This window comes from Haliaeetus albicilla, chromosome 12 (assembly GCF_947461875.1).
Source record: "Haliaeetus albicilla chromosome 12, bHalAlb1.1, whole genome shotgun sequence".
NCBI classification, from domain to species: domain Eukaryota; kingdom Metazoa; phylum Chordata; class Aves; order Accipitriformes; family Accipitridae; genus Haliaeetus; species Haliaeetus albicilla.
In genome coordinates, this window is record NC_091494.1 from 19,719,157 (window position 1) to 19,735,888 (window position 16,732).

Below are 16,732 nucleotides of genomic sequence, written 5' to 3' on the forward strand. Positions count from 1 at the left end.
GGGCAGCTTGCCTGGGCTGCAGTCTTTCATCTCTTGAAGACTGACAGGCATCTCAGGGATCTGCAGGCAGAGGAAGGAGCTGGGATCTGTTTGAAGGACTTGCCCAGCTCTTTGGGGAAAGAGCACATGGTTCAAAACCATGGGAAAAAAGGAGTATTGTGTTTACATTTGTTAATTAAAGGAAGCCCCATACCAGAGGAGCGACATTTAGGCTGCAGCACTGAGATCTCCAGCACCATCTCAGAGTACTGCCCAGGTTCATGCAGCCCCAGCCCAGCTTGTCTTGCCAGGAGGATGTGCTGGGTAAATCACTCTGGGAAATGATGGAACGCATGTCACTTGAACATCCTTATAGATATATGGCAGCCTTGGCAGGGCTGTTGCATGCCTGTGCACGCATGCAGGATCTTGGCTTTTGGTTTGAAGCATATATCTTCCTCTTCCTCCTGGGACTGCCCCACAGACTGCTTTTCCAAAAGCCCAGCCCAGTGACTCAGGCTGCTGGCAGGGATGTGGAGAGGCCCCACAACTCATCTTCTCCTGGTCGTCGGAAGGGAGCATGGCCCCTGGGCTCAGCCCCATTTGCTCTTGGTCAGAGAGAACCATCTACTCTGGTTAGGGGGTGGGCAGCCCCAGGCAGACCCCCGCTGCAGCAGGGCTGTGTGCCCCCATCTCTGCACCCAGGACAGAGGCTCGCGGGAGGAAGTGGATGCTGGTGACAGTTTTCTGTTGCCCAAGAGGCTCTGGGAGTTGCCCTGCATGGGGCTCACCTCCACCCTGGCTCACAGGGTGCAGTCAACTGTCTGGATGCACGCTGCAAAGCAAGGAGCAGGGCTCACCTCCACCCTGGCTCACAGGGTGCAGTCAACTGTCTGGATGCACGCTGCAAAGCAAGGAGCAGGGCTCACCTCCACCCTGGCTCACAGGGTGCAGTCAACTGTCTGGATGCACGCTGCAAAGCAAGGAGCAGGACAGTCTCACCCCGGGACAAAGGGCCTCCTGGGGCTGCTGCTGTGCCCGATGAGACAGGGGCAGACAGCTGAGAGCTGGAGCAAGGGGCACCCTGCCTTCACCCTCAGTGCCAGCTGGGGAAGGGTGCTTGCAGAGCTGGGGGGGTGGCGAGGGGAGCACCCAGTGCAGGGAGGGAGGGCATTTGGGGCGGCGGGGGTCAGGGTGCTCCTGCAAGGGGAAGGGAAGGGGTGTGGAGCTGGGCAGAGCAAGGGGCAGGACGCCCAGGCTCCACTCCCCACTCGCACTGGCCTCCACGGCTACTCGTCCCCAGGGGAGGCAGGGCTCAGAGGTCCTCGGAGCAGCTCACAGAAAAGGGGCTGAGACCTGTTCCTCCTCCCAGGGAAGAAGGAGAGCGAGAGGAGCAAGCCTGCTGAAGCTCCTGAAACGTGATCCTGCTGCAGGCACCTCCCTGGGCCCCACCTCGCCCTCTCCAACCTATATATGTCACCAGCCTTGGACAGGCACTGTGGGCTCACACGGTCTGCTGGGCCCCTGGGGATCCCTGTGGATGGAGCGTCCGAGGCACCAGGGGATGGCGAAAAACACGTACATGCGCTGGCGGCTCCCGCTCGTATGCCTCCTCTGGGAGGTGGCCATGATCGTCCTCTTCGGGGTCTTCGTGCGCTTCGGCCCCGAAGCTGATGCGCACTGGGAGGAAGAGAAGCGAGAGATGAACCTGACCAGCGACATAGAGAACGATTTCTACTTCCGATACCCATGTGAGTATTCGGGAAGCGTAGTCCTGGTGCTGGCTGGTCCCCACCCCATCCATCTCATCCCAGCCCATCGCATCCAGCCCAGCCCAGCCCATCCCATGGCAGAGCCTGTCAGAGGCGACATCTCCACTGATTGCTGGAAAGTCAGGCTCTTGCCTTCAGGCTGGTTTGGGGTACACCAAAGAGCAAGAGAAAAGTCTCGTGGCCTTTCAGTGCTCTTTGGGCTCTGTCAGCAGGGTACCGTGACACCAGTACGTGACGTCTTTTTTCCAGGAATAGGGCTGACGTGTTCCCAGCACCCTGCAAGTTTCAGCTTGCTGCCCCCTCCCTCAGCTCTGGATCAGAGCAAGCTTTTCTGTGCATACAGAGGAATGGCTGTTGAGATCCTGTGACATCTTCCTCCCCTTCCTACGTCCTCCCCCTCACTAGTAAATTACCCTTTAGCTACCGGCATTTTGATGCTAGAGTCCTCCTAACCTGCCAGGTTCCCAAGGTTCTTGGGTCACTGCATCGTATTGCCACAGGGATTATTCAGGTGGTTAAAGCCCTTCTGGCCAGGTGGTGCCTTTGGCCGGCTTTGATCTCCAGGGCTGGTCATCTCTGTGAGCCGTTCAGAACAGGCTGCTTCTGTAGGCAATTGTTTCCAAGGAAGCAACAGGCCTGAGTCATGCATCTATTTAGAACATTTCCATTAAAAACACCTGCTAAATCAAAGGAGCTATAGAAACCTGTAGCTGCTAAGGATTAGCTAGTTCAGAAAAGGATTTGCTTGCAGAAACCTGCTGCTCAGCCAGCCTCTGGGTTAGTGTACAGGCGCGGCTGCCCTGTGCTCTCCCTTGAGATCTGCCCTTGGGACTAACTGCACATTGGTTGGCATGAAGCAGCAGCAGTGCCTGAGGGCTGCTCTTGTCACTGATGTGCTGGGAGGACATCAGCGGTCCAAGAAAGAACTTGTAGGAGCTAAGGGCATGACATCTTTTCTGTCCTCATCTCCCACCCCTGCTCCGCAGCACCAAATATTCCCCCTCAAATGGCTACATGGATTCACGCAACTAAATCAACCTAAGAGCAACTGCTTAACTCTATTGAGCTTTGAATTATGTTTCTGTTTCAAACCTGAGGAAGGGCTCATGTGCCCAAAAGCACAGCTGGTTTTTCTCCATTATCTAATCAGAAATACTCTTTCTCTGCAAAGATGGACAAACATGGCAAGGCAGCCAAGCCCTGGCATTTTGATCCCTGTGTCCATCCAGCGCTGCTCAGAAGAGAGTACAATGGTTGAACACCAAAGGATCATTTGTATTAATGTGTCTGCAACCACTGGCTGTCCATAGGACCTGTTCGCAATGGCAGTGGGATAGGAGTGACAAACTGACAGGTCTTCCAAGCCCAGAGATGATCGGAAAGGCAGGCAGAGGGAAGCCTATGCATGTTTGTGTCAGTGGTGCCAATTGCCAGGTCCAGTCAGTGAGACAATTCCTTCTCGTTTTGAATCGCACATTGATATTCCCTAATGGGTGACTCATCTGCTCTCTAGGGAAAAGAAATTACATTCTTCTGCACAGGTAGCATTCCCAAAGCCCAAACACTTCCTCTCGATAGTGATGGCAATTGTCCTCCCACAAAAGCAGGGTCACAAAACCTTTAGGGCATGGCAGCGCCTGGGCTGCCTCTGAGCAATGCCAACATTATTCTTCCCAAGGGAAAACAAATGCAAGTTTTAGAAAAAGGCTTTAGACTGGATGCAGTTTGAAGGAAGACCTGCTCTTCCTCCTGTGTTTTTTACAAGGTCTAACACACAGTGGGGATCCTCTGTGTTTTCAGAGGGCGCACAGTCCACAGCTTTAACTCTGACCTGTGTATTTCTGCTTTTAGGATGAAAGTGGGAATATATAATGCAAATGGCAGCAGATAATTCTGGCTGTGTATTGTGCTGCTTACACTGGAGAAGAGAGGTGGGGAGAATAAATACAGCTGCAGAGGGAAAGTCTGTGGGATTGTATGGTAAAACCAGAGTTAGGAAGACTGGTTCTTAGGACATGCAGAGAAGTGCATTTGAAGTGACCTCTGCTGAACAGTGCCAGCTGCAGATCTCGTCTCCTTTCTTTTTTGACAAGTGATTTCATAGGCATGGGGGGCATTTATAAAAACAAGCAGATTAACCTGTCTTGGCAACATGGCATTACATTTCTGGAGCCTGTCCAAATGCTTGTCCTTAAAAAAGTTGCAAGATCTTGTAAAGCACCAAAGGACAAAAGCCACGGCTTCTGCAGAGCTACACCTCACCCAAATCCTCACCCAGCCCTTAGTGGAAGCAGCAGATACAACCCCACTGTCCCTGCAGGAGCGGATCTGGGGCTGCTGGATTTCAGCACAGGTTCAGGGTAGAGTAGATTCTCAATCGCTGAATTTCCTTTGCCCTGAGCTTATGCCTTCTCTGTGGTGCACAGATGTTGCTGGTTATAGTGACTATAATGGTTTGTGTGCTGCATAATGCAGAACTTGCTGGCATAGCTCCGTCAATGCTGTGTTTACCTGTTCTACAGTGCAGGTTTGCTAGTGGGAATCTCCTAGCATTGGATCTCAGCCTTGGGTCTCCTGCTCTTTTCATGGGCAGACTGGCCTCCAGTGTGAGGGTTTGCATGGTTCACTTTGTAAGTATGCAGTGTTTCAGCTCACTTAATTGCGGAGTGATGCTTATCTGATAGAAACGTGCAGCATTAAAAAGTACAGCAGGTTTACTGCACCGAAAAGTTCTTTCAAGAGGCTCATGCACGTTTGGTTTCCCCCGGGGAAGGACATCTGAGGGGCTCAAGTTAGCAGGTCTGAACATTTGTGGGAAGAACTGGGTCTCTCTGGTTTAAGCACTCAAAATCTCACAAGGTGGGATCCTGGTCTCAAGGGTATTTTGCCACTAATTTCAGGGGCATTTAAAAATGTATTTGTAAACTTCCCTTGTTCTTGTACTCTTCTTGCTCTGAGCCATCACCAGGACCCTGCATTGGATGGATCTACCCAAAACAACCATTCATGTGTTTTCAACAAAATTTCACTGTTCATTTTATGTGACATTTTCTAAGTTTTTTTGCAGAAGAGGAAAAAACATTCTGAATAGAAAAATGTTTTCCTTTGTACATTCCATTAGTTTCCGGTCTTTTCTTGCACACAGCTTTTAATAAACATTTTTACTTTCAAGACTGAGCCTTTTAACCTAAAACCAGTTTCCAAAAACTGAGCCATTTTCAGACTTAGAAATGTGGGGACATGGGACAAACACACATTTTCTCTTGAATTTCCCCCCTACTGCCACTGATGTGGTTAGTTCCTTTCACAACCAAATTCAAATAGCATTCACAGCCCTGGTGTTGCCACAGAGCTGACGGTCCCTTCCCTCTGCACAGCTTTCCAGGACGTCCACGTGATGATCTTTGTGGGCTTTGGCTTCCTCATGATGTTCCTCAAGCGTTACGGATTTGGAGCCGTGGGTTTCAATTTCCTCCTTGCTGCCTTTGGGATCCAGTGGGCTCTCCTGATGCAAGGCTGGTTCCACTCTTTCAAGAGCGGGAAGATCCTCATTGGGGTGGAGAAGTAAGGAGGAGATGGGCTCTGGGATGCCACCTCTTGACTGGCCAGTGGAAGAACTGGGATGGGAGCCAAGCAGCTGGCAGTGCCTGTCCCTCTCTTATGTGCAAACAAGTCTCTAAAATGTTGTCTTCCCTCTGCATACCTCCACTTGCTTTCCACCTTTTAGCCCAAAGGTACCTGCCATTATGGTGGTACTGCTCAAAGGGAAATGTGAGATGAGCATCACCCCTTAGTCCCAGGCCAAGCACCATGGATGCCAGTGCATAGAACACATAAATTCCACAATATTTAAACAATTTTGGGGAAAGCACCTTTCCTGGAGAGTATGTAAAGTTGGGAGGAAGGTCAGTGGGAAATCAAGGGCTCTCTCCTAATCACCTATTTGTCTTCAGGGGGGATCTCTAGAGCTGGGGATGGGTGAGGGTGAGTTACAGAAGAGCATTTCCTTATTAAACCACAATTTTCCTTCCCCTCTTCCAGCCTGATCAATGCTGATTTCTGTGTGGGCTCTGTGTGCATTGCCTTTGGGGCCATCCTGGGCAAAACCAGCCCCATCCAGCTCCTCATCATGACTTTGTTTCAAGTAACGCTCTTTGCGGTGAACGAGTACATCCTCCTCGACCTGCTTCATGTAAGGCTTTAGGCAGCACCCACCTGGTTCTGCTCCTTCCTCTCCGCGTCTCTCCAAATTGTCTCCCTTTGCTATGGCTCCACCAAGGCACTGCCTTCATAAGCATTTGAAATGCAAGAATTCAGGCAGAAAAAGTAGACAGATTACGAAGGAGGGGGTCAGCGGGTGGTACTTACCTGAGAAGGGAGATCTTCTGGGGTTTTATACACAAGCCTGGCAATTCAAGAACACTGGGTCCCCCTGCCACAGCTTCTGAGGCAGACAAGAAGTCTTAGCACAAAGGACCAGTCACTCTCTTTGTGCCTGAGATTTCCCTCTCATCTGTTTTCCCTGCTGGAATATGGGCATTGTAAAAGGAAATCAAGTGACAAAAAGGACGAGATGTCTGCTGTCAGAGGCAGGGTTCCTGCCCTCTGAGAGAGGGCTTGAATGGCTGGGAAGCAAATGAGCTCCCAGAAGACCTGAGTGCACTTGGGAGCCAACCTGGCTATCACTGCAACCCACTGCCATTGGGACAGGTCAGAAACTCCCCTCTGCCTCGATGCCTTCCAAGGGAAAGCTAAGAGGAATGCCATGGCCATGCATGGGACCAAGCAAGGAGGATAGATAGCAGGATCAGAGCATTTTTATCCACCTCTCCCCATGACTGAGTGCAGGCTGGAAGAATGAGTGGGCAGACAAGGTGGGCATGATGCAGACCAGACCTCAGCTCCATAATGAGTGGCGATTCCAGAAGCAAACCTCTGTTTTCCCATGGCTGCAGGTTAAGGATGCAGGTGGCTCCATGACCATTCACACCTTTGGAGCCTACTTTGGCCTCACAGTGACACGCATCCTGTACAGACCCAACCTGGAGCAGAGTAAGGACAAACAGGGCTCTGTGTACCACTCTGACCTCTTCGCTATGATCGGTGAGTCAACCCCCACCTCAGGGGTGCTGGTGCATGTGGACCACTCAGCTGCAGAGGACTGGTCCCTCCTGTGTCTCTGGAAAAAACAAACTGAAACCAGGATCTGGGGCTGCGAAGCTCTGTATCCCTGTCTTCCACTTCTCAGAGCTACTCAGCTCCCTTCATTAGTGGCTGGACTGAGATGGTACCTAGGAAGACAAGGACGTGTTTTGATTCCCCCTCTGTGCCAGCCCCTCCTGATGCTGGTCCCATCATGGGGGGGTGCAGCTCTGGGGCAGCAGGACTATGGGATTTAACTTCCCCCTGTGCAGAAAGATCTTCTTCAGAGGTTTTTTTTTCAATCCCTGTATTCTCTCTTTTCCCCGCCTCTTCTTCATCCCCTCCTTCCCATCCCACCAGGTACCCTGTATCTATGGATATACTGGCCCAGTTTTAACTCAGCAATTTCTGATCACGGGGATGCCCAGCACCGGGCTGCCATTAACACATACTGCTCACTGGCCGCTTGTGTCCTCACCACAGTGGCCTTCTCCAGCATGCTGCAGAAGAAAGGCAAGCTTGACATGGTAAGCAGAGAGCCCTGTACTGCCCAGGGGACTTATAATGAGGTTGATCAAGGGTTCAGGAAACGATTGGCACTTGTCCTTTGCTGAACAGATACTGAGTTTCAGGGGATGATGGTGAAACCAGCATCCAGGCAGAAACCCAGAGCCTATATTGAAAATAAGCAAGTGGGAAGTGAGTCCTGCACTGCTTGATGTGTAGGCTGATGCCTCGCACATGGTGGACCTAAGTCACAGCAGGGACTGGACTTGCTCTGCCCAGAGAGCTACTGATAGGCATATTGCAGAGCCATGTTTGGCAAGCAGGGCCTGCGCGGCAGCTCATGAGCAATCGGGGGGCTGACTTGTACGTGTTATGTGTGTGGGTGACATGTCTCTGTGACAGCAGAGCCTGCATGACACATGGGTGAGACAATTTCCATCTCATCACAACTCCCCACCCAGATTTGTGGATGCAAAGAATGTGTGTGGTACGGGGAGTAGGAGTCTATGTGCGCCTGTGCTACAGACAGAGGCTGCCTGTTCTTCTCCTGTTTTTCACCAACAAGCAGGAAAATGGGCTCTGATATTTCCTCTAGAAACATTTTCAGAGCTGATTCTCCCACTTTGCCATTTGCACCATCCCTGAGCAATTGCATCTCCCCGAGATGCCAAGACAGGGCGGTTACTTCTGCAGGTCCACATCCAGAATGCAACGCTGGCAGGCGGTGTGGCCGTGGGCACCAGTGCGGAGATGATGCTGACTCCATACGGCTCCCTTATTGTCGGGTTCATCTGTGGCATCGTGTCCACGGTGGGGTATGTCTACCTCACGGTGAGTGCTGCTTTAAGGGTCTGCAGCCCTGGTCCTGCTAAGGAGACCAGAAATGGATTCACTTCCCTTTGAGGGTTACTGCTTTCCACTATCCTTTATGTAGGTGCGCTTCCATTTACTGCCCCAAAATGCTCAGGAAGGTTCAGTCTCACAATAGGAGACTGTTTGGAGGACATGTTATTTCATCTTGAGCTTGGCTTACGTCTTTGTCTACAAGCCCTTAGCTCTTTGATGGGACACAATACCACTCTTCCTTCTCTGTTTATCCCAGTCCTCCATGGAAGAAATTAATCCTTTCCAGGGCTGTGCTCATGTCCCTGATCTCCCTCTGCGTCCCTTCCCCTCAGCCTTTTTTGGAGTCCAGGTTGCACATCCAGGACACATGCGGCATCCACAACCTCCACGCCATGCCGGGCCTCATTGGGGGCATTGTGGGGGCCATCACTGCAGCTGCAGCCACGGAGGATGTATATGGAAAGGAAGGGTAAGACAGCTTGAAAATCCTCCCTGAGAATAGATTTCACCTGGGGCTTCTTGGGCTGGGAGCAAGGAGGAATTAACAGACCTTGTTAATTGTTCAGTTGCCCTTTTCCCCCTCAAAAACATGGGGTGCGCTGACAGTGTCGGGCTTACTGAAGTGTAAAAGACTCATTTCTTGCAGCTGACTTCTGGTAGCCTCAAAAAGTGAGCCACAACCCTACTGCTTGGCATTATTCTGGGGCACAGTGGGTGGGGAGGTGCTCCTCCCTCCATCCCTGTGTTGTTTTGGGGGGTCAGGTAAGGTTGAAGGTCTGAAATACAAAAGAAATGTTTGTATTTTGGGCTCCTCCTAGATAAAACTTTGCCAGGGGCCAGAGGACAAGGAAATGAGCGGTCTTTTGTGTCATTGCAACACTCTCCTGGTCCATTGCAGAAGAGGGATGGGGCTAGGGAGGAGTCCCTGAGGGAGCAGGACAACATGGCTCTTCCAGATCTGGGGAAGATCTCCTGCCGGGAGCAATCCTTGCCATTTTCTACCCTCGGCAGGTTCATCAAGGCATTTGACTTCACCGGCACATACCAGACGCGGACACCCAGCGTCCAGGGAGGGTTCCAGGCGGCCGGCATTGTGGTGTCTCTGCTGATAGCTTTTGCCGGGGGGGCCCTTGTGGGTAAGCAGGAGGGGAGCACGGAGAGGAGAGGGTTGAGTCCAGCCTGTGGCTGAAATGGAGGCATCCACATACTCCTGCCTGTGGCTGGATGCGTCCTTCCCACTTGCATTGCAAGGGTTGCAGCCCCTGGCTTGCTCACATTTGGACACCCTGCAGTGGGACCATAGGAGCAGGGGAAACCAGGCAGCCAAGGGGGGAGCAAGGTCAAACGGGTTTGGAGAAAAGGGGGGATCGGCACCGAGCACCGTGCCAGGGCTGCATTTGCCCCCTTTGCTGCCGGCATGGGTGGACTCCGGCCATCCGCACCTGCCTGCATCCCACACGGCATTATGGCCCCCTGCCCACTGCCCTGCCCGCCCGCTTCCAGGGGCCATCCTGAGGCTGCCAGTCTGGGGCGACGCCGCCACCGAGAACTGCTTTGAGGACGACGTTTACTGGGAGGTGAGGAGGGAGGGAGGCGGGCGGCCTGGCCCTGCCGCGGGCCGAGGCGCTGAGGCGGGGCGCGGGGTCGAGGCCGGCGGCGGGAGCGGGGCGGCGGGAGCAGGGCGGCGGGAGCAGGGCGGAGGGGGCGGGAGGCACAAGATGGCGCTGTCGCCCCGCGGCGTGAGGGGCCGCCGTGGCGCGGCGCTGACGGGGCTCTGCCGCGCCGCAGGTGCCGGAGGACGAGGAGAGCGACGTGTACCACATGCACAACCCCGACAAGCCCGCCTCGCCCTGAGCCGCCCGCAGCTCTCCGCCGCCCCCCCGCCAAGGGCTCTGCCCCCTCAGGGGGGTCGGCGGGGCTGCCCGCCATCTTCCCGCCTGCGGGGCTGCCCGCGCCGGCCTCTTCCCCCACCACGGGACCCCGGGCCCTGCTCCGGGTGGGCAAAGGCTCGTTTTCTCCCCGTGAGGACGAGGCACCCGGCTCTGCCCTTCTCTCCCGCTTTTGTAACGAGCTGTTGTGAATAAAATAAAAACGTGTTCTTCTTTCCAGGCCTGTACTCCCTTACGTCAGTAGTGGAGCAGGATGGGATGTCACCCAGACCCTGTCTCTCCCGCTGCCGGCACAGAGCAGCGACTGGGAGAGCTCTTGGCTGCTGGGGGTAAAGCGGGGGCCCTGGGACACTCCTGGTGCCCAGGGGCCAAAGTGGATGCACGAGTGATGGCAATGCGGGGATAGTGCAGGCTGTGGAGACCCTTGGCTTAGCACCCGGCACCTTAAAATACAGCAGTTGACAGCAGCAGCCAGACCTTCCAGAGTGGGGGCTGAGCCCATGTGGGAAGCACAGGCCAGGCTGGCGCTTTTTGGGGGGCGGGGGGTGTTGGGGTACAGCAGCTGTCCCTGCACTCGTGCTGCCACCCAAGGCCTGGGTGAGGGTCAGCTTTGAGTCTGTCTATACTTTTACGTGCCTCCTCCATCACCTTCTCTTGACCTGCTCTACTGAGGCCTCCATCAGCTCCTTGGGAGCCTTGTTTGTGCATATAGCGTAGGCTGGCATGACCCTTTCCTCTTCTTTGGTTTCAGCCGTTTCTTCCAGTGTCATCAGACCACTCTTTCCACTTACCAGTGCTATCCTGGTGGTAAAAGCCCAAAGCCAGAGCACAGCCCCTGCCTCTTAACCAGACTTCAGCCAGAGTTGGAAGAGACAGGAATGAAAATCAGGCCTAAAACCTGCATGTTTTCCAGGGTGATATGATGTGAGGAGCAGGAGAGGAAAAATGGGGAAAAAAGGAGGTAGGAGGGCTGATAGGTCTCTTCACTGCGTCTAGCTGTAATTCTCACACCTGGGGGGGGAGTCAAAAGTAGCTATTCACATCCCCTTGGGATATGACACCCTCATTTTCCATGCTGGGTAAAGACAAAACCCCTTTACAACATGTTTCTGGAATTTGTCAGCGGCTGCCAGCAGCAGCATGTTAATTAAATGTCGGCAAAGATGGAAGCAAGAGGCTCCGCTCTAATTGGACACTTTGCTTGGTGGAGCTGAAAAACATTGTGACAGAGGAGGAGGCACCGAAACACTGTGTTCCCCCGCCATGGGGACAGGGACAGCCAGGGGCAGGAGATGCTGTCTTCTGAACCAGCATTGCCTCTGTTTGGCCTGAGACAACCGAGCCCTTGAAAAAAGAAGAGTAACAAAATAACAAAAGGCCTGAAATCTTCCACAGGAATGGTCTCAAGCAGGGCAGTGGCAGGGGATGCAGGGAAATGGCTTGTTGGCTAAGGGGAAATGCAGAAATATCATAGCTGGCCATCAGGAGCTCTAGCTCTAGCTCTACCTCTTGCCAGCTGGTGGTATATTCTATATTCTTTTATGATGGCAAAGGCAGGTCTGACAGGGGTTAGACATGGTCTCCGGAGAATGATCCCTGACAAGGCTGAGCGTACACTGAGCTGCTCCCTTGCCCCAGGGCACGGATGGGAAGATGAAGGGCAATTCCTAATTTCCCTGTGCTGGTTTCCGCTGGAGGAATGAGATCTCCTACCAGCCTCTTTGCACTGGGGAAAGGATGTAACAGCCATATTCTGCTCACAGCTTCATCCAGAGAGCCCGTCAGAAACCACCATAGGGATGTTTAGTGACAGGCACTCTAGACAATCTCAATTCAAAATGTGACTCCTAAACTTTTTGCCCCAAGTCTGCAAAACCTGTAAGCAGAAGCAGACCTTTTGGGCACTTCATTTCCTACTGCGTCACTGGACCGCTGTCCCTCTGTCTCACCCCATTTGATCTCTGGCCATGTCCCAGATAAGCCAGCATCCAGCTGTGCATCCAGCCCCCATGGCCTCCAGTCTTTGCTCCCAGTAGCTTGCAAGGGTCCATAATGGCAAAAACTGAGTGACCGTCATTGCTTTAGCAAGGTGGCCAGCCTGCATCTCTGGTGGGGCAGGTCAGTGAGCACCGGGAGATGGTCCTGCCCCATGTGCACGTGCCAGCAGAAGGAGCCCCAACCCCACTCCCCATCCCTCTGGGCTCTGCCTCCTCCTCGTGGGAAGACACCTAAATTGCCCAGGCTGCTGGGCAGTGAAGCATTTTATTGCCTATGCTCTTGCGGGTCTCAGTCTGGTCTCAGTACCTAAATCACTCGCTGGGGCTGGCCTTGCAGTTTTAATTCCCTGGCAAACAATGCTGGGGTCGGGCTGGCGTGTTTGAAGTGCGGTCGCAGCCCCAGCAGTGGACAGAGGGTTTCTCAACAGGGGAGCGCAAGGAGCAGAGGATTGGCGGGAGGACGTGTGAGAAAGGGGCTGTTGATACCCGCGGGGATTAGGTGGTACAAATTGGCTGGGAAGCACCGAAGGCATTGACCAAAGTTGTCCTCAGGCAGGTTCCCATGGGGGGGCTGGTTGAAACAACCTGCCTTCAAGAAGGCTGGAAGGCCCAGCCTGGCTGCTAATCCCCTGAGATCTATTGGGCACAGAGCAGAAAAGAGGTTTAAAAAAAAGAAGGAAAATCTCATGTAAAGGTGGTGGTTTCCCCAAGGGGATGATGTTAAGGAGAGCGGGGGGGGGGGGGGGGGGCGACAGCATCGTTTAATCCCGCTTTTAATAGGCAGGTGGTAGGCTTTGCTTGCACTCCCGCTCCTGCGAGCTGCTGCAGAGATTTTGGGGGAAGGGCTTTGCTCGCCTCTGCTGTCCCCCACTCCTGGTGGGGACACCCATGCCTCTGCAGAGGATCCCTGTCTGCAAGCCTGCCCGCGAGAAGGGGAGTCACATGCTTACATCTGTGCCCATGTGTGTGTTGGTGTGCCTGGGTGTGGGTGCAGGCACATTGCGCAAGCCCCAGATTTGGGCTACAAATGGGCTCGTTGCATGCCCCACATGCTGGCCACAGCAGATCTCCTGTTGGCGGTGTGCCCATGTGTGCAAAGCTGTGTCCCCACAGACGTGCCTTCAGCCTTCTTGACCACGTGCAACCAGAGCACTGAAAACCACATTGTCCATGTTGCCAGCGGTGCCGGCGTGCCCTCGCACACACGTGCCAGCCTGCTGGCCACAGCATTGCCGTGCACATCCCTCTACCTTTGCCGTGCACGTCCGTCTACCTTTGCGCTGGTGCGAGCGCGTGCGTTTGTCAGACCCGGCGTGTCCAGGCCTGCGTGAGCACGGCCTGCGTGAGCAGGGCTCCAGCCCCTTCTGAAGGAGCGCTGTAAATTGTAATCAGATTAGGGCAGCCGGTCGCTTAGGGCCCTTGAAAAGGGCATACGTCCCCTCATCAGTACCTAGCATTGAGTCGCACAAAGGGTCTAAGTAACTCGGCAGGGGTCGGGCCCTCTGGAGCGCAGGGGAGGGGGCTCGCCTTTCTTTTCTCTCTGTCCCTTGTAATTATGTCAATTTGCTAGCCAAATTGTTTGCTTGAGTGGACAGTGGGGGCTTGCCCCCCTTCCCGCCTCCCCCCCCCCACCCCCATTCATGTGCTAATGTGGGAAGGAGCATGGCCTCCTGACTTCAGGAGGTGGCCGATGAGGAGCAAAGCACAGGGGGGCACGGGCCAGGACCCCCCCATTTACATGCCCATGGATGCCTTGGCCGTGCAGCCCAGATGAACGGGGCACTACTGTTTGCTTTAGCCCATGGCAGAGTGTGCAATGCCCAGCCAGCCCCGGCCAGCCCTGGTTTTCTCTGGCCATCTCTCACCTGCACCACATCCCCACTTGGGCCACCGCATCCCCAGGGCTGGGAGCCATGCACTGCTGTGCGGCGGCTTTTTTTTCAGCACACCTCCCCACCCGTGCACCTCCCAGCATTTGCATATATTCTGCCCGCAAATCCTTGTCAAGGGGAGCCTCTTTATTGCCTGTATAGATCACAGGGTGTTAGTTAAGGGGCTTCTTTGTATTGCCTCAGACAGCTGGGGTCATCAAAAGTCCTGCGGTGGGAAGGAGAGACAGGAGGAGGGGGGAAGCTCTGACAATACGGACTGAAGGATTAAAGGACCATATAAAGTTCCTATTGAGTGAGACAAGAGGCTGTTCACTCCCAAGATTGACAGCAACCAGGAGGCGATTCCCAACACAATGTCCAATTAATTCTCTACCCTCTTCGCTGCCGTCTCCTGCCTCCCTCCTCTCCTGGGCTGGGGCATGAACAGGGAAGGGCTGAAGCTAAGATCCTCAAGAAGGTAATTAATTATTCCTGACTAAGAGGAGCCTGCCGGGGTGTGAGCCAGTCCCCAGGCTCGCTGGGCATCCATCCCCCTCCCACAGGCTCCCATCAGCTTGAGCCACTTGAGGGTAGTTTTCCTTTCCATCACAGGCAACCCATCCCACCAAGGGTCCATTTCCACAGCAGGTCCTGTACAATAACCATGGTTAGTGCTGAGCCCAGAAGAGGTAGATTTAGGACTAAAGTCAGGCTGGCAGCAGTATGCAGCAGAGCAAGGCAGCAGCAGCAAGAGAGTTAGGGAGTAGAGTGAGGCACATGGGCAAAATTCATGGGCAAGCAGGCCATTTGGGGAGAGGCAGAGCAGCATGTGCCAGGCCTGGGCATCAGGTCTTACTTGTGTGTACAGCGACAATGGTTAAAGCAGCTCCATCTACCCTGGTTTTGTAGGGAGAAGTGGGCTCCTGGCTGTAAGGGTGCATTGCCACTGTCCCCTGGTCTGGCTGCCCACACTGGCCCCAGTGGTGGGCATAGGAGGATGTGTAGGGAATATTTGTGAGTGTGCTCCCTAACTGCAACTCTTTGAGGTACCCCCATGTACAGGAACAGAATCTGGGCCAGCACGTGAAATTCCTGCAAACCACTGAGTATGGATTTTTTTATTCGCCTGGTCTATTTTTTCCCTTGCAAACATCTCAGCCCAGAGGGAGGAAGTAACCAGGAAAGCACCTTTCTCCGAGCTGTCCACATTTTTGTTGGTACTCTCTCTTCAGCGCCAAGGCTCCCAGGTACAGATGGCAAATGTCCTTCCACAGTGACAAACACCTCCAAACCACCTGGTTTGGGAGAAAAAGCCATGCAACCAGGAGGGACTGGTTCTCATGACAGGGGATGCTTTGGCCAATCCATCTCCTCCATTCCCACTGCTCAGCACTGACCCCTTCCCCTCTGTCACCCCTGCCTGTGGCACAGAGGGTGCTGCCAGCCCCAGCCGGCACGGGGTGGGGGACTGGTGCTGCCTTCCCCACACACCTCATGAGCGGGAGATGCCCTCGGGATGCCGGCATGGGGCTGCCAGCAGCTCGGCACCTCCTGCCTGCTCCCTCCCGCCGCACACGCTCCCAGTGAAGTTGTTTGAAAGTCTTCCGGCAGTTTTCGCGGCCAGGAATAACAGATTAGCCATGATCTGATCAGCCCAGTATCTAAGCTGTATTCTCCCTGCTGACAAGTATTTGAAAGAGGGGAGGGGCCACTTTCAGCCCAACGATGAATCTTTCACCGACAAGAAAAGACCCTTTTTTCTCCCGCCAGCCGCAGGCTGCTCCGTGCCCCGTTGCTAAGCAAGACCCAGGGCTGCCGCTTGCATGCGGCCGGCTCCAGTGGAGCCCTTGGGTTAGCAGGATCAGGAGATTCACACCAGACATCTTGTTTTTTAGGGGGGGGTGTTTCTTTTCTCACCCACTTTTGACTGGCAGATAACAGCTCACCGTTGAGGCCTGGGGATGCCCCTGCCAAGGCAGCTTGCCCTGGGAGGAGAGGGAAGATGCAGAAGCCTTTGGATGGCAGATTGCTGCATTGGGGTTGGGGGCTCAGCCTTAAATGTCTGGGGTTTTCTGCCATGCGTGGGGGTGTCCCTAGTCAGGCTGTGGAAGGGCAGCCACCCCACACACACACAGCCCCCATGCCCTGATGGGTTGGGGTGCAGCGGGACCTTGGGGACATGGCCTTGGAGGATGCTTGGTGCTGGTGGCCAAGGAAAAGCCTGGCTTGGCCTCATGCAGGGGTGGCTCTGGGCATGGGCTTGCAGGGGGACATGTGGCAGAGGAAAGAGGAGGATGATCTCCAGGCTTGGGCCGGCTTTTTGGTCCCTGCAGCCTCACGCTGCTCCTGAGCACCCTCTCCCCTGCCAGCACCAGCTGGGGCAAACCGCCCTGCAAGAAAGAAGGGAAATCACTAAAACAAAGGCTTTCCAGGCTATTTCTGGAGCTGCCAGCATGAGGTGCCCTCGCCTAAGACATGGTGCTCACATCTCCCTCCTCTCCTGAAAGGCAGCGGTGCAGGCAGGACTGTAGGCTGCCAGGCCCTGGGCTGGCACCTTCCCAGAGCCCTGCTTGCCCTCCCTGCCCTGCCTCACAGGCAAGGTGCTGCGGGGGAGAGGAAGGAGGCTCTCCTTCGTGCATGTATCCCTCCAGTGATTCTCTAGTGCCACTGCTGAACCTCCCTCGCTGGCCCCAAGCAAAGGCACCCCTGAGTATTACTGATGCACGGCA

The 16,732-nt window shown here is 54.4% G+C and overlaps 1 protein-coding gene across 1 annotated transcript; it reads left to right on the forward strand.

Annotated features, from left to right (window-relative positions):
* Positions 1 to 1,519: 1,519 nt before the first annotated feature.
* RHCG (Rh family C glycoprotein) lies at positions 1,520 to 10,311 on the forward strand. Its single transcript, XM_069798447.1, has 10 exons — positions 1,520 to 1,730; positions 5,129 to 5,315; positions 5,793 to 5,943; positions 6,707 to 6,854; positions 7,254 to 7,420; positions 8,094 to 8,231; positions 8,579 to 8,715; positions 9,258 to 9,382; positions 9,750 to 9,823; positions 10,035 to 10,311. The coding sequence occupies exons 1-10, from the start codon at positions 1,520 to 1,522 to the stop codon at positions 10,098 to 10,100; spliced, it is 1,404 nt and encodes a 467-aa protein (XP_069654548.1). The 3' UTR covers positions 10,101 to 10,311.
* Positions 10,312 to 16,732: the final 6,421 nt, after the last annotated feature.

Bases quoted from the DNA above. Each gene is read 5' to 3' on its own strand.
- RHCG (XM_069798447.1), top strand. From the start codon at position 1,520: ATGGAGCGTCCGAGGCACCAGGGGATGGCGAAAAACACGTACATGCGC. The intron at 9,383-9,749 runs GTAAGCAGGAGG...GCCCGCTTCCAG, and splicing joins TGCCGGGGGGGCCCTTGTGG to GGGCCATCCTGAGGCTGCCA. The intron at 9,824-10,034 runs GTGAGGAGGGAG...GCCGCGCCGCAG, and splicing joins AGGACGACGTTTACTGGGAG to GTGCCGGAGGACGAGGAGAG.